This window comes from Zonotrichia leucophrys, chromosome 3, assembly GCF_028769735.1.
Source record: "Zonotrichia leucophrys gambelii isolate GWCS_2022_RI chromosome 3, RI_Zleu_2.0, whole genome shotgun sequence".
NCBI lineage: Eukaryota > Metazoa > Chordata > Aves > Passeriformes > Passerellidae > Zonotrichia > Zonotrichia leucophrys.
Window position 1 is genome coordinate 112,891,680 of NC_088172.1, and position 15,606 is coordinate 112,907,285.

At 60.8% G+C, this 15,606-nt stretch overlaps 1 protein-coding gene across 1 annotated transcript; it reads left to right on the forward strand.

The window, feature by feature from the left end:
• The first annotated feature begins 352 nt into the window (after window positions 1-352).
• On the forward strand, window positions 353-15,258 carry TMEM214 (transmembrane protein 214). Its single transcript, XM_064710025.1, has 17 exons — window positions 353-530; window positions 905-1,110; window positions 3,184-3,334; window positions 4,761-4,895; window positions 4,977-5,059; window positions 6,031-6,136; window positions 6,685-6,766; window positions 6,853-6,954; window positions 7,060-7,201; window positions 9,301-9,392; window positions 9,490-9,538; window positions 10,835-10,948; window positions 11,589-11,706; window positions 12,268-12,364; window positions 13,491-13,659; window positions 14,463-14,614; window positions 14,839-15,258. The coding sequence occupies exons 1-17, from the start codon at window positions 374-376 to the stop codon at window positions 14,963-14,965; spliced, it is 2,082 nt and encodes a 693-aa protein (XP_064566095.1). The 5' UTR covers window positions 353-373; the 3' UTR covers window positions 14,966-15,258.
• The last annotated feature ends 348 nt before the right edge of the window (window positions 15,259-15,606 follow it).

Genomic DNA, 15,606 nt, shown 5'->3' on the forward strand with positions numbered 1-15,606 from the left:
GCCGTTCGCAAGGCTCCGCCCCTGACATGTCCGTGCGGCTCTGGAAAAAGCGGTGCGTGCACCGTGGACACGCCCCCTCAATGACCCCGCCCCCTTGGGTGCGTCACCAGCGTCTCTCTCCGCAAGCCCCGGCTCTTTCCCGCCAGGGAGGCCGCTCTGTGGGCGGGGTCTCAGAGGAGGAGGTGCCCTGTGCTGATCCCGCCCCTCGGAGGGCGGGGCTGTGTCCGCCCTGTCACGTTTCCCGTCGAGGCGGGGCGGGGACGTGGCAGCCGGCACGAGCGGCGCGTATCCCAGGGCGCAGCCAATCGGCGGCAGCCCCGCGCGCACGCGCCCTGGCCCCGGCCCGGCGCCGCCCGTGGCGCTCCGGGTCTCGATGGCGGCGGCGAAAGCGGCCCCGGGCACCGGCACGGCCGGCGCCGCTCCCGGCCGCTGGGAGGTGGTGCGCAAGGGCCGCCGGGGGCCCGCGGGCGGCGCCGGCAGCCGCCGTGCCCTGGGAGAGGCCAACGCCGGTCGCGCTCTGCCCGTGCCCGGTGAGTGTCAGCGCCCGCGGGCCCCAGTGCGGCGGGCGGGGGTCCCGTGGGTCCGGGGGCCCTCTGTGTGGGGCACCGGGGGCCTCGCGTGGCGCGGCCGGGGGTCCTCGGTGGGTCCCGGGGAGAGGCGGGTGTAGCTGCGGGGCTCTCCGGGGCTCCCGCCGGTACCGGAGCGGCTGCCGGGGCCGGGCGGGCTCCCCGGGCCTGGCGGCGGAGCCCCGGGGGGGTAATGCGGTCCGTGCGGGTGCTGTGCACTACCCCGGGGCCCTGCACCGGCCGGGTGCCGCCGTTCGCTCCGGTACCCCGTCTCCATCCCCGTGCCCTCGTGTCGCCGCTCCCGTCACCGTGTCCCCGTCCCCGTGTCCCCTCCGCAGCTCCCATCGCCACCTCCAGCACCATCTTCCAGCTGGGCTTCGAGCGGGCGCTGCGCAAGCAGAACAAGGAGCAGGTGCCCCCGGCCGCGGCCCCCGAGCCGCCGCAGCGGAAGCAGCACGGCGGCAAGAGCGGCAAGAAGGCACCGGGCAGCGACGGAGGAACGGCCCCGGGCCGGAGCCGCTCGCTGGAGGAAGCCCTGAAAGCCGTGAGTGAGCCCGGGCCGGGCACCGGGACCGGAGCAGCTCCAGCCTCACCTGCGGGCTGATCCCCCGCGGCAGGAGCTGCCCTGAGCGGCGGCGGGAGGCTGGAACGGGATCTCTGGTTCCCCTTGGATGGTGGGATATGGCTGAAGGGGATCTCTGGTTCCCCTTGGATGGTGAGACATGGCTGAAGGGGATCTCTGGATCCCCTTGGATGGTGGGACATGGCTGAAGGGGATCTCTGGTTCCCCATGGCTGAAGGGGATCTCTGGTTCCCCATGGCTGGAACGGGATCTCTGGTTCTCCGTGTCACTGCCGTGTCTGGGAGGATCCCCAAGGAAGCCTCTGATGGCTGAACCTCCTCCCTGTAGCACTGGTGGGGCCCTGGGAGTCGCTGGCGCAGTTCTGTGCCCTGGCTGGCTCTGCAGAACCTGTCTGTCTGTCCTGCCTGTCTGTGTCTGTCCTGCCTGTCCTGGTCGTGTCTGGGCACGGAGGGTTCCAGAACTGGCCGAGGCAGGCTGGGTTGGGGTGATGTGTCCCTGGGCTGGCAGGCATTGCTGGCTCTGCTCCTCCACATCCCCCTCGTGCCCTGGGACCTCCACTGCCCCCAAATGAGGGGGTTCCCTCTGCATGCCCCTGCCCTGGGTGGGGTTCTCTGCATGGTTCCAGTATCCCTGCACACCCAGTTTTGCCCACAGTGACAGGACTGTGTGGCATTCCCGTCCTCCCTGGGGAGGCAGGGCAGCCAGAGCTGTCCCTGTGCTCAGGGGTCAGCCACTGTCACCTCACTGAGGGGGGTTTGGGACAGGTGTCATTCCCTGTGTGGCACCAGCTGGTTTGTGTGGAGTTCCTCTCACCAGGTGAGGTGCCCAGGGTCACCTGGCTCAGTGAGGCAGTGGCAATACAGTCACATAGGTCTGAGCCTTGCAGCAAGCCCTGCTGGGGCTCAGGTGAGGTGCCCAGGGTCACCTGGCTCAGTGAGGCAGTGGGAAACCAATCTCACAGCTCTGAGCCTTGCAGCAAGCCCTGCTGGAGCAGCCCCACAGAGCAGCAGGTGTCAAAGCAGGGATGGACATGCCTGGGTGGCAGTGCAGGAGGGGTGGGAGCTGCTGCTGCTGCCTGGTTTGGTGCTGAGGGCTGTTCTCCAGGTGGGTTTGGCTGCTCAGGGCAGGGATGGACATGCCTGGGTGGCAGTGCAGTACAGGTGGGAGCTGCTGCTGCCCGGTTTGGTGCTGAGGGCTGTTCTCCAGGTGGGTTTGGCTGCTCAGGGCAGGGATGGACATGCCTGGGTAGCAGTGCAGGAGGGGTGGGAGCTGCTGCTGCTGCCTGGTTTGGTGCTGAGGGCTGTTCACCAGGTGGGTTTGGCTGCTCAGGGCAGGGATGGACATGCCTGGGTGGCAGTGCAGTACAGGTGGGAGCAGCTGCTGCTGCCTGGTTTGGTGCTGAGGGCTGTTCACCAGGTGGGTTTGGCTGCTCAGGGCAGGGATGGACATGCCTGGGTGGCAGTGCAGTACAGGTGGGAGCTGCTGCTGCCTGGTTTGGTGCTGAGGGCTGTTCATTGGGTGGGTTTGGCTGCTCAGGGCAGGGATGGACATGCCTGGGTGGCAGTGCAGGAGGGCTGGGAGCTGCTGCTGCCTGGTTTGGTGCTGAGGGCTGTTCATTGGGTGGGTTTGGCTGCTCAGGGCAGGGATGGACATGCCTGGGTAGCAGTGCCTGAGAGGTGGGAGCTGCTGCTGCTGCCCGGTGTGGTGCTGAGGGCTGTTCTCCAGGTGGGTTTGGCTGCTCAGGGCTGTGTCCTCCCTCGCTGGGGGCTCTGGGTGTGCAGTGTGGAGCAGCCCTGGCTGGGATCAGCCCAGGTCTCTGCTGGCCATGGTTTGGGTGATGGGCTCCCTGGGCAGGGCCAGCTGCCCCAGGCCATGCAGCTCCAGGGTGTTCCATGTGGGCTGGGATGGAGCTGGAAGCATTGCCCTCCATGCCCCTTGGGACCCAGAGTGAGCTGTCTCCTCTCTGTGCTGTTTGCCCTGTCCTCCTCACCGTGGCTGAGCCTGTCTGTCTGTCTGTCTGTCTGTCCCTGGCAGCTGGACCTGGCGGAGCTGCAGAAGGAGCTGCAGAAGAGCCGCAGCGTGTTCCCTGAGAACCCCTCGGTGTGGGTGAAGGACCTGGCTGGGTACCTCAACTACAAACTGCAAGCACCCAGGAGTGACCCCGTGCTGAGCCAGCACCCTCACGGTGTGTGTGCTGCTGCCCTGGGGGAGCTGGGGATGGGGAGCAAAACTGGGGAGCAAAACTGGCTTTGGGGACAGACAGGCCTTCTCTTGTCACAGACACACTGACACTGCACCTGCAAACTGGGGGCTCCCCCAGCTGTGAGACCTGTGGCTGTGGACACAGTGCTTTCAGTTTTCTGGTTGTGAGGAAGGTAGATCTGAGTGTTGCAGAGAACAAATAACGTCAGAATGGGTGCAGAGTTCTCTGCAGCACAGAGAAGCATTTATATCCTAGTTTTAGGTAACCTAAGTAGTGGAAATGTTAGGGTTTCCAAAGAAGTTTTGAAATGGTTTGTTTGCTGGATATCTTTTCATTTCCCTCAGTTTACCCAGCAGAATGTTAACTCTGTCTCTGCCTGGGACAAAATTGGAGTGTTGTGAACAGCAAAAGCAGAACAGGGAGACGGGATAGTGTCTCAGTTTTTCCCTGTGACTCAGAAAGAAGGGCTCAGGAGGGATTTGCAGGGACAGCCAGGGCAAATCTCCCCAGCCCTTAGTGCAGTACAACACCCAGTCCCCCCTGCTCTGCCTGTGCTGGGGGTTTGGGGGCTCCCTCCCAGCTGTGCACCCTCAGTGCTGGGGGATGTTGGGGCAGGGTTTCTCTGTCCTGCCTGCTCAGCTGAGCTCCACTCACACTGAGAGCGTCATTTGGGGTGGCAAGGGAGCAAAGTGTCCTCTGCAGGGCCCTGGCCATGCCACAGCAGCAGCACTCCATGGGAAGCATCCCTAGGCTGGATTAGCTGCCTCTTGCTGTGTTTGCTGGGAATGCCCCAATGAAGGCAGGAATGATGAATCTGGCTCCATGTTCTCAGAAGGCTGATTTATTACTTTATGATACTATATTATATTAAAGAATGCTATACTGTACTAAAGAATACAGAGAGGATTCTTACTGAATGCTAAAAAGATAATAATGGAAAGTTGTGATTCTCTCCAGAGTCTCAACACAGCTTGGCCCTGATTGGCCAATGAGTCAAAACAATTCACAGCAGAATCACCTGGGGGTGGTTCAGAATCAGAATCTGGGGGTGCAGGGGGACAGGGGAACCCCAAACCCAGCTCTGGGGGTGCAGGGGAACCCCAAACCCAGAATCCAATGGAACAATCACCTGTGGGTAAACAATCTCCAAACACATCCCACATGAGCACAACACAGGAGAAGCAAATGAGATAAAAATTGTTTTCCTTTTCTCTGAGGCTTCTCAGCTTCCCAGCAGGGCAAAAGGAGTTTTCCAGAGAATGTGAATGCCACAGCCTCTGGCAGGGAGTCCCAGCTGGGATGAGGATGAGGCACTCCGTGCACCCACCTCACCCTGGGCTGGTTCCTCCGGCTGTGCTGGAGCTCTGCAGAGCAGGATGTCACTGAGCTGTCCCCTCTCCTGCCCCAGACTACCCGTACTGCCTGGTGGGCAAGGAGCTCAGGGGCATCATCCGCTCCCTGCTGGCCAAGGCCTCCGACGTCCTGGAGCTCTTCTTTGACCACTGCATCTACACCATGCTGCAGGAGCTGGACAAGGCCCAAGGTGAGCTCCCCGTGCTCCCCAGTGCCTGCCCCTGCCTGCCTCTCTGGGGTTCCTCACGGAGCTCCCCCGTCTGCGTTCCAGGGGAGTCCCTGCACGGGTACAGGATCTGCATCCAGGCCCTGCTGCTGTACCGGCCCCGCATCGCCACCACCAACCTGGGCAAGGTGAGCTGGCCTGGGCTGGGTTTGCCTGGGGGAGCTGTAAACCTGGGGGGCTGCTCCTGCACCCCGCTGCACAGAGCCCTTGGACCCCTCTGCCCTCCCCGTGGGCTCTGCCTGCCCTGCCCACAGCCCTGCACCCCCAGAGTGGGGTTTGGGGTTCCCCTGCACCCCCTGAGCGGGGTTTGGGGGTTTCTCTGTCCCCCTGCACCCCTAGAGCGGGGTTTGGGGTTCCCCCTGCACCCCCTGAGCGGGGTTTGGGGGTTTCTCTGTCCCCCTGCACCCCTAGAGCTGGCTTTGGGGTTCCCCCTGCACCCCTAGGGCTGGGTTTAGGATATCCCTTATCCCCCTGCACCCCCAGAGTGGGGTTTGGGGTTCCCCTGCACCCCCTGAGCTGGGTTTAGGATATCCCTTATCCCCCTGCACCCCCAGGGCTGGGTTTGGGGTTTCCCCTGCACCCCCAGGGCTGGGTTTAGGATATCCCTTATCCCCCTGCACCCCCAGGGCTGGGTTTGGGGTTCCCCCTGCACCCTGCAGGGCTGGGTTTGGGATAGCCCCTATCCCCCTGCACCCCCCCAAGCTGGGTTTGGGGTCCCTCTGTTGCCCCAGAATGGCTCCTGGCCTCACCTGCAGCTGCAGGTAGGTCCCTTCCAGGGGCTGGGGGCTGCTGGTGCCATGGCTGCAAATGTGGTTGGGCTGGGAGGGTGGCACTGTGCCCACTGGGGGGTGCCCTCTGTCCCACAGTCCCTGGGGGTGCTGGGGATGGATGGGTGGCACTGTGGGTGGCACTGTGCCCACTGAGGTGCCCTCTCTCCCCAGTACCTGGAGGTGCTGGGGCTGGGTTGGGATGGGTGGCATTGTGGGTGGCACTGTGCCCATCTGGGTCCCCTCTCTCCCCAGTCCCTGGAGGTGCTGGGGCTGGGTTGGGATGGGTGGGTGGCACTGTTCTCATTAGTGTGCCCTCTCTCTCTCCCCAGTACCTGGAGGTGCTGCGCTCCCAGCAGAGCCGCCCGGCCAAGTGCCTGACCGTGCTCTGGGCACTGGGGCAGGCTGGCTTCACCGACCTGCACGAGGGCCTGAAAGGTGAGAGCCAGTGTGGGATCCCCTCCTGGGACTGGCAGCACCCTCCCCTCGTGCTGCTGGTGCTGGGGAAGGGCTGGGAAGGATCCTCAGGTGCAATTCCCCAGGCTGGGTCTGAGAGCCATCCTGCCTGGAAGGACAGGCAGTGTGCTGCTCCTCTGCCCTGGGGCCCTTCCCAGGGATGTGCCTGCTGTCCCTGGTGCTCTGGGTGCAGCAGAGCCCAGCAGAGCTCCCTGCTGTCCCTGGGGCTCTGGGTGCTCTGGGTGCAGCACAGCCCAGCAGAGCTCCCTGCTGTCCCTGGTGCTCTGGGTGCAGCACAGCCCAGCAGAGCTCCCTGCTGTCCCTGGTGCTCTGGGTGCAGCACAGCCCAGCAGAGCTCCCTGCTGTCCCTGGTGCTCTGGGTGCTCTGGGTGCAGCACAGCCCAGCAGAGCTCCCTGCTGTCCCTGGTGCTCTGGGTGCAGCACAGCCCAGCAGAGCTCCCTGCTGTCCCTGCTGTCCCTGGTGCTCTGGGTGCAGCACAGCCCAGCAGAGCTCCCTGCTGTCCCTGCAGTGTGGCTCGGTGTCATGCTCCCGGTGCTCGGCATCAAGTCCCTGTCGCCGTACGCTGTCTCCTACCTGGACCGGCTCCTGATGTGAGTGAGTGAGCCCCCCTGTGCCCTGGGGCTCTGCACAGCACTGCCCGTGCCAGGCCCCAGCAGCTCAGGCCTCTCTTGTGCAGGATGCACCCCAACCTCACCAAAGGCTTCGGCATGATCGGCCCCAAGGACTTCTTCCCCCTCCTGGACTTCGCCTTCATGCCCAACAACTCTCTGTCCCCCAGGTACGCCGCTCCATCGGGGCACAGCGGTGCCACAGGGTGCCCTGGTGCCCCCCTGGTGCCCCCCCGGTGCCCACCAGCCCTGAGCAGCCCCGTGTCTGTCCCCAGCCTGCAGGAGCAGCTGCGGCACCTGTACCCGCGGCTGAAGGTGCTGGCGCTGGGCGCCCGGCCCGAGGCTGCCCTGCACACCTACTTCCCCTCCTTCCTGTCCCGCGCCACGCCCGCCTGCCCGCCCGCCATGAAGGAGGAGGTGAGCCCGCAACGGCCAGGGAGGGGCTTGGAAATGGTTGTGAAGGTAGGGAAACAACTGGGGGCTCCACGGAGAGGTGGCAGTGCTGTCAGGGTGCAGAGGTGGCGGTGCTGTCAGGATGCAGAGGTGGCAGTGCTGTCAGGATGCAGAGGTGGCAGTGCTGTCAGGGTGCAGAGGTGGCAGTGCTGTCAGGAGAGGTGGCAGTGCTGTCAGGAGGGGTGGCAGTGCTGTCAGGATGCAGAGGTGGCAGTGCTGTCAGGGTGCAGAGGTGGCAGTGCTGTCAGGATGCAGAGGTGGCAGTGCTGTCAGGATGCAGAGGTGGCAGTGCTGTCAGGAGGGGTGGCAGTGCTGTCAGGGTGCAGAGGTGGCAGTGCTGTCAGGAGAGGTGGCAGTGCTGTCAGGAGGATGCAGAGGTGGCAGTGCTGTCAGGATGCAGAGGTGGCAGTGCTGTCAGGAGAGGTGGCAGTGCTGTCAGGAGAGGTGGCAGTGCTGTCAGGATGCAGAGGTGGCAGTGCTGTCAGGGTGCAGAGGTGGCAGTGCTGTCAGGGTGCAGAGGTGGCAGTGCTGTCAGGAGAGGTGGCAGTGCTGTCAGGGTGCAGAGGTGGCAGTGCTGTCAGGAGAGGTGGCAGTGCTGTCAGGGTGCAGAGGTGGCAGTGCTGTCAGGAGGATGCAGAGGTGGCAGTGCTGTCAGGGTGCAGAGGTGGCAGTGCTGTCAGGGTGCAGAGGTGGCAGTGCTGTCAGGAGGGTGCAGAGGTGGCAGTGCTGTCAGGGTGCAGAGGTGGCAGTGCTGCCAGGATGGGGATGGCACTGCTCTCAGGAGGATGAGGATGGCACTGCTCTCAGGAGGATGAGGATGGCAGGGCAGGTGGAATAGGGGTCTCTTTGAGTCAGGCTCATAAGCTCCTGCAGATCTGTTTTACAGCTAAGGCAGCTCAGTGTGAAAAATGCCAATCATTTGGTTTTAAAATTTTAAAAGTTTAATAGTAAGAAAATGGTTATAAAAACAGTAATATGATTAGAGTAATAGAAATTTGGACAATTAGGATTAGGACAATATGAGACAATAAAAATAAAGCGTTACAGATGTCCAGGTACCTCTTTCTGGGCAAAATAAACCCGAAAAAGGACCCACATTAACAGAGGATTAACCCTTAAAAACAATAACGTGTTGCATATTCATACACCTCATCCGTGATGCATAAATTTCATTCAAACACAGGATTCTGTCTGGGCAGTGTCAACTTCATCCTCTTAATCCTGACAGCGTCCTCAGAGCTGATTGAGGCAGGAAGAAATTTGCTTCTTCTGATAAGGGAGCAATAAATTCTTTCTCTCTGAAAGATTCAGGTGTCCTGTGGCCTCTAGTTCTCTCTTTAAAAAAGCATCTTACATAGCATAATTTCTATTTTAACATTATGTTATAAACTAAAACTATATTTAACACACTACTTAAGAAAATTAATACAGCAAAACTTTCTAGCATAACCCATATAATATTCACTTTAAAGTTTGCAAAAAGCCAACCATAAAATAGGCATTTTTCACACTCAGCTACCTTAGAAGGCAGAAGAGCAGCAGGATGGCTTCTGTGGTAGTGTTGGAAACAAAAAGGTTTTAATAAAAGGCAAAATAACAAAACTCTTTACAGAGAAAAACTGAGCCTGGTGTAGAGGGTTTTGCTCTTGGTAAAACACCTCACAAAGGCAAATTGTTCTTTTCCTTTTCTAGTAAATTGCTCAGGCAGGACTTTTTGCCTTCTGTCCAATTGGCTGTCCTTAAGTTTGTGGTGAATTCCCCCAGGTCCTATGAGGTGTCTTTTCCCCTAATTGAGAAGAGAAACTTCTGGGCTTGTTTCCTTTTTAAGGGTCCAAAGGAGAGGTTTGTCACCCTGTCAGCAGGGACACATTCCTGTAGGCAGGGGTCTGCTCCCAGGGGAGGATAGGAGTCAGCAAATCCTGGAATGGTTTGGGTGGCAGAGCCCTTGGAGCCCATCCAGCTCCACCCCTCTGTGGGCAGGGGCTCTGCAGCTCTGTCTGGTGCCTCTGTGGCACCTGTGGGGTGAGGGTCCCACCTGAGGAGCTGCTGTGCCCCCTCCCCAGCTCCTGACCTCCCTGAGCCAGTGCCTGAGCCTGGACCCGCTGAGCTTCAGCGTCTGGAGGCAGCTCTACACCAAGCACCTCGCGCAGTCCAGGTCAGTGCACGCTGTGGGCGCTCACCTGCAGAGCCTCTGGCACACCTGAGTTCCTCTGGGAGCTCCTGAGCCAGCCCTGTGTTCTCCTCACCCACAGCTTGCTGCTGAACCACCTGCTGCAGTCCTGGGAGAGCAGCAGCAAGAAGGTAGGGCTGGGCAGGGGGACGGGGCAGCTGTGGGCTGGGACAGTGTCCCCGTGCTGCTGGGGGAGCTCCCTGAGCTGGCAGTGTCCCCATGGCAGCTGGGACAGTGTCCCCATGCTGCTGTGAGAGTGTCCCCATGCTGCTGGGAGAGTGTCCCCATGCTGCTGGGGGAGCTCCCTGAGCTGGCAATGTCCCCATGCTGCTGTGAGAGTGTCCCCATGCTCCTGGGGGAGCTCCCTGAGCTGGCAGTGTCCCCATGGCAGCTGGGAGAGCTCTGTGAGCTGGCAGTGTCATTGGGGCAGCTGTGGGCTGGGACAGTGTCCCCATGCTGCTGGGACAGTGTCCCCATGCTGCTGGGACAGTGTCCCCATGCTGCTGTGAGAGTGTCCCCATGCTGCAGGAAGAGCTCCCTGAGCTGGCAATGTCCCCATGGCAGCTGGGACAGTGTCCCCGTGCTGCTGGGGGAGCTCCCTGAGCTGGCAATGTCCCCATGGCAGCTGGGAGAGTGTCCCCATGCTGCTGGGGGAGCTCCCTGAGCTGGCAGTGTCCCCATGGCAGCTGGGACAGTGTCCCCATGCTGCTGGGAGAGTGTCCCCATGCTGCTGGGGGAGCTCCCTGAGCTGGCAATGTCCCCATGGCAGCTGGGACAGTGTCCCTGAGCTGGCAATGTCCCCATGGCAGCTGGGACAGTGTCCCCATGGCAGCTGGGACAGTGTCCCCATGCTGCTGTGAGAGTGTCCCCATGCTGCTGGGAGAGTGTCCCTGAGCTGGCAATGTCCCCATGGCAGCTGGGACAGTGTCCCCATGCTGCTGGGAGAGTGTCCCCATGCTGCTGGGAGAGCTCCCTGAGCTGGCAATGTCCCCATGGCAGCTGGGACAGTGTCCCCGTGCTGCTGGGACATCTCCTGAGCTGGCAATGTCCCCATGGCAGCTGGGACAGTGTCCCCATGCTGCTGTGAGAGTGTCCCCATGCTGCTGGGAGAGTGTCCCTGAGCTGGCAGTGTCCCCATGGCAGCTGGGACAGTGTTCCTGAGCTGCTGGGAGAGTTCCCTGAGCTGGCAATGTCCCAGTGCTGCTGGGAGGATGTCCCTGTGCTGGCAGTGTCCCCATGGCAGCTGGGACAATGTCCCCGTGCTGCTGGGACATCTCCTGAGCTGGCAGTGTCCCTGTGTTGCTCTGAGAGCTCCCTGAGCTGGCAGTGTCCCCATGGGACCTGCCCTTGCCCTCCTGATGCCATGGCAGCCAGGGGGGCACTGTGAGGACCAGGGGGGTCCTGACACAGCCCCTGCTGTCCCCAAGGTGCAGCAGTCCCTGCAGGAAACGGTTCGCTCCTTCAAGGTGACAAACGAGGAGCTGGCAGCCAGGGGGGCCGGAGGGGACACGGACATGGCCGCCTGTGACACCGCCTGCAAGGTGAGGGACAGGAGGGGACACGGACATGGCTGCCTGTGACACCGCCTGCAAGGTGAGGGACAGGAGGGGACAGGACAGGATGGGACAGGGGACAGGACAGGAGGGGACAGGCACCAGCCAGCAGCCAGGGTGGGATCTCAGCTCTGTGCTGGGGCTCTGGCCAGCCCCTCCTGCTGCTGGCCACGTGCAGGGCCAGGGCCCCGTGGTGACACGCACGCAGGACACGCTGGGGACAGATGTGCTGGTCCCTGTCCAACCCCCAGCTGCTCAGCAGATGTCTCTGTCCCCCCTCAGATGTGTCTTTCCTGCTTGGGAATGATAGACTTGGTGCAGGAAGCGTGGCCATGTGTTTCTGCATCCTTCCTGCCACATCTGGCGAAATGACCTCTCATTTAAGACACTGTGCAGCAGAAATGAATGGAAATTGGAGAGCACAGGCAGAGCTGTGCTCTGATAACCCACACAAACTCCAGTCCATGCAGGGGTCACTGTGAGCACTGAATAACTGAGGTCTCTCTGGCTCCAGCCCTGCTGCAGGCAGGAGCAGGGGAGCCAGGGGTGGGTGGTGCTGCTGTGCTGGAGCTCCCCATGCCAGGAGCCTGCGGTGACAGTGACAGGGCCTTGTCCTCCCCCTGTGCAGGAGCTGCTGTGCAAGATGAGGGGCCGGGGCCTGCCCTGGGCCCGGCTGCTGCTCGTGCTGCTGCTGCTGGCTGCTGGGTTCCTGCTGCACGACGTGCACACACACGGCTCCTTCCAGGGTATGCCGGGCACTCACGGGGTAATCCAGGGTCAGAAATGCTCTGGGGGCACCAGGCAGCCCCCAGCACTGCCAGGCCACCCCTGTCCCCGTCCCCAAAGTGCCACATCCACGTGGCCTTTAAACCCCCCATGGGATGGGAGCTCCACCATGGCCCTGGGCAGCCTGCACAGCCCTTGCTGGGAAGGAACTGGGTTTTGTTTGCTACCTAAACCTTCCCTGTCACAAGCTTGAGGCTTTTTCCCCTTGCCCAGGAGTGATCCTGCTCCCTGGGACCCCTCCTGTGGCTGTTCCCCTCCGTGTCCCTGCCTGTGTCCTGTGGCTGCTGTGAGCACTGGGGCCTGTCCATCTGTCCAGCTGGGGGATGGAGGTGCTGCAGCAATGCCTGTTCCCCTTTGGGAGGGTCTGCTCAGGGGATTCTGTCTGTCTGTCCCTTCCTGGAGCATCCACAGCACAGCTAGAGCTGTGTGCCCCCCCAGAGCCCTTGGGGACAGACAGACACGTGTCAGGGGACCGACAGACAGACACCAAGGCCGCTCAGGAGCACCCCTGTCTCTTGCAGCCTCGTCCTGTGCCCGGCTGCTGCGCTCCTCTGGCGTGCTGCCCGCCTCCCAGCTGGCCTGGCAGAAGGTGTCCCGTGCCAGCCTGCAGGGCTACAGGTGTGTGACACCCCTGGGTGCCTCCTGGGGCTGGGATGGGGCTCTTGGGCAGCCCACGAGGGCTGGGCAGGGAGCTGGGACTGTTCCCATCCCTGCCTGAGCCATCCCAGCTCACACTGGAGCTGTTCCCATCCCTGCCTGAGCCATTCCAGCTCACACTGGAGCTGTTCCCAGCCCTGCCTGAGCCATTCCAGCTCACACTGGAGCTGTTCCCAGCCCTGCCTGAGCCATTGCAGCTCACACTGGAGCTGTTCCCATCCCTGTCTGAGCCATTCCAGCTCACACTGGAGCTGTTCCCATCCCTGCCTGAGCCATTCCAGCTCACACTGGAGCTGTTCCCATCCCTGCCTGAGCCATTGCAGCTCACACTGGAGCTGTTCCCATCCCTGCCTGAGCAATCCCAGTTCACACTGGAGCTGTTCCCAGCCCTGCCTGAGCCATCCCAGCTCACACTGGAGCTGGGATTGTTCCCATCCCTGCCTGAGCCATTCCAGCTCACACTGGAGCTGGGACTGTTCCCATCCCTTCCTGAGCCATTCCAGCTCACACTGGAGCTGTTCCCATCCCTGCCTGAGCCATTCCAGCTCACACTGGAGCTGGGACTGTTCCCATCCCTGCCTGAGCCATCCCAGCTCACACTGGAGCTGTTCCCATCCCTTCCTGAGCCATTCCAGCTCACACTGGAGCTGTTCCCATCCCTGCCTGAGCCATTCCAGCTCACACTGGAGCTGTTCCCATCCCTGCCTGAGCCATCCCAGCTCACACTGGAGCTGTTCCCATCCCTTCCTGAGCAATCCCAGCTCACACTGGAGCTGTTCCCATCCCTGCCTGAGCCATCCCAGCTCACACTGGAGCTGTTCCCATCCCTTCCTGAGCCATTCCAGCTCACACTGGAGCTGTTCCCATCCCTTCCTGATCCATCCCAGCTCACACTGGAGCTGTTCCCATCCCTGCCTGAGCCATTCCAGCTCACACTGGAGCTGGGACTGTTCCCATCCCTGCCTGAGCCATCCCAGCTCACACTGGAGCTCTGCCCCATTCCCCCCATGGTGGCAGCTCCGTGCCCTCTGTGTGGGTGCCCCCGGTGCCGTGCCCAGCGCTGCCCTCACCCGAGGCTCCCTTGCAGGTGGCTGGAGCACAGCCTGGCCCAGCACGGCTCCGTGGCGCTGTCGGTGCTGTGGCCCCAGCTGGAGCTGCTCTGGAGCAGCGCCGGGGAGGTGGCCTGGGCTGTGAGCCAGCAGGGCTGTGCCCTGCTCGCCTGGCTCCACGGCAGCCTGCCCTGGCTCGGCGACTGGGTGAGTGGGGAGGGCACAGGGAATGCCCCTGGGGTGGCATCAGGGTCACAGAGCGTGGGTGGGTGCCCTGTGTGCTGGGTGCTGGAGAAAAGGGAACCTGGGGAGAATGGTGATTCAGGGTTCCCTGGGGCAGGAGGGAAATGATGAATCTGACTCCATGTTTTTAGGAGGCTAATTTATTATTTTTATAATCTATATTAGATTATAAAAGAATAATTATATCAATTTATATAAAAGAATATGTATAAATAATGTAAAATAATAATTATATTCTTTCATAATATAATATAATATAATATAATATAATATAATATAATATAATATAATATAATATAATATAATATAATATAATATAATATAATATAATATAATATAATATAATATAAATTAATAATTAATAGATTCGATTATTAAATAATACCATACTAAAACTATACTAAAGAATAGAGGAAGGATACATACAGAATGGTTTAACAAGATGCTAATTAAAAACTCGTGACTCTCTCCTCAGAGTCCTGACACAGCCTGACCATGATTGGTCATTAAGTCAAAACAATTCACATTAAATTAATGAACAATCACCTGTTGGACAAACAGTCTCCAACCACATTCCAAAGCAGCAAAACCCAAGAGAAGGAAATGATTTAATATTGTCTTCCTTTTTCTCTGAGGCTTCCCAGCTCCCCAGGAGAGAAATCCTGGGGAAGGGATTTTTCCAGACAATGGGGCAGTGGCAGGAGGGAGGGCGGGGTGAGATGGGGGCGTCACAGGTGGGCTCACCCCACACCCCCTGTGCTCCCCAGCTGCAGAGCCGGCTGCCCGAGGCACTGCTGCACCTGGCCGAGTGTGCCCGGGAGCTGCTGCACTTCCTGCTGCACAGCTGCCTGCTGCCGCTGCTGCAGGGCCTGGCTGCACTGCTGCAGCGGGGCTGGCAGCGCTGCCTCGACTCCTGCAGGTGAGCAGCAGCCCCCTGGGCGTCCTTCCCCGGGGCTCCCTGGGGGCTGCAGCAGCTGTGCCTGTCCCTGTGCCCAGCTGTGCCCAGCTGTGCCCGGCCCTGGGCTCCCTGAGGGCTGCAGCTGTGCCTGTCCCTGTGCCCAACCCAGGGGGTCCCTGTGCCCCCCGTGTCCCTCATCCCTGGTGGCTCTGACCCCCCCCAATCCCCTGTCCTTGTTGTTCCAGCGGGGACGTGACGTGGCAGTGCGTGAGGGAGCACCTGATGAGCTTCACCTACTCCTCGTGGCTGTACGTGCAGGACGCCACGCTGGCCCTCAAGGACTGGGCCCTGGCCATGATTTCTGGGCACTGAAATCACACACCGTGCTCTGGCTGCCCGGGGTGCAGCAGGGCAGGGGCAGTGCCCGCAGGAACTTTGGGTCCCATCGGGGCTTTTGGGGAGGTTTGTGTTTCTGGGGGCCGGGCAAACACACACCCAGGTTTCTCCACACCCTGTGACCGCTCTGGCTTTCCCTGTCCCGCTGTCCCTGGGGGGAGATCCCCATCCCCTTGTGTTCTGCCTGCTCACAGGGTCAGGGGTGGACACCTGGAGCCCCTCACCTTCCCACCCCTTCCCACCAATGAATGAACTGATTTATTTTATTATTTTTTCCTTATAATTGCTCTGTATGCTTTATATTTCTTCCTGATTGAAGATGGCTGTGTGTGATGGGGAGGGACAGGCTGTCCAGACCCCCCTGCACCCCCAATCCCACCCAGCCCGGGGGGGCAGTGCCATGGCTGGGGTGGTTTATGGGGGTCCAAGGAGCTGCTGGTGCCACCCCACGGGTGGGGGCTGGGGTTGGGCTGTTTGTGTGGGGTGGGGAGGTGGCAGGGTCGACCCCTGCCTCTCTTCACGTTTGTGTGTCACCTCTGTTGGGGTGTGTCACCCGTGGGGGTGTGTCACCTCTGTTGGGGTGTGTCACCCGTGGGGGTGTGTCACCTCTGTTGGGG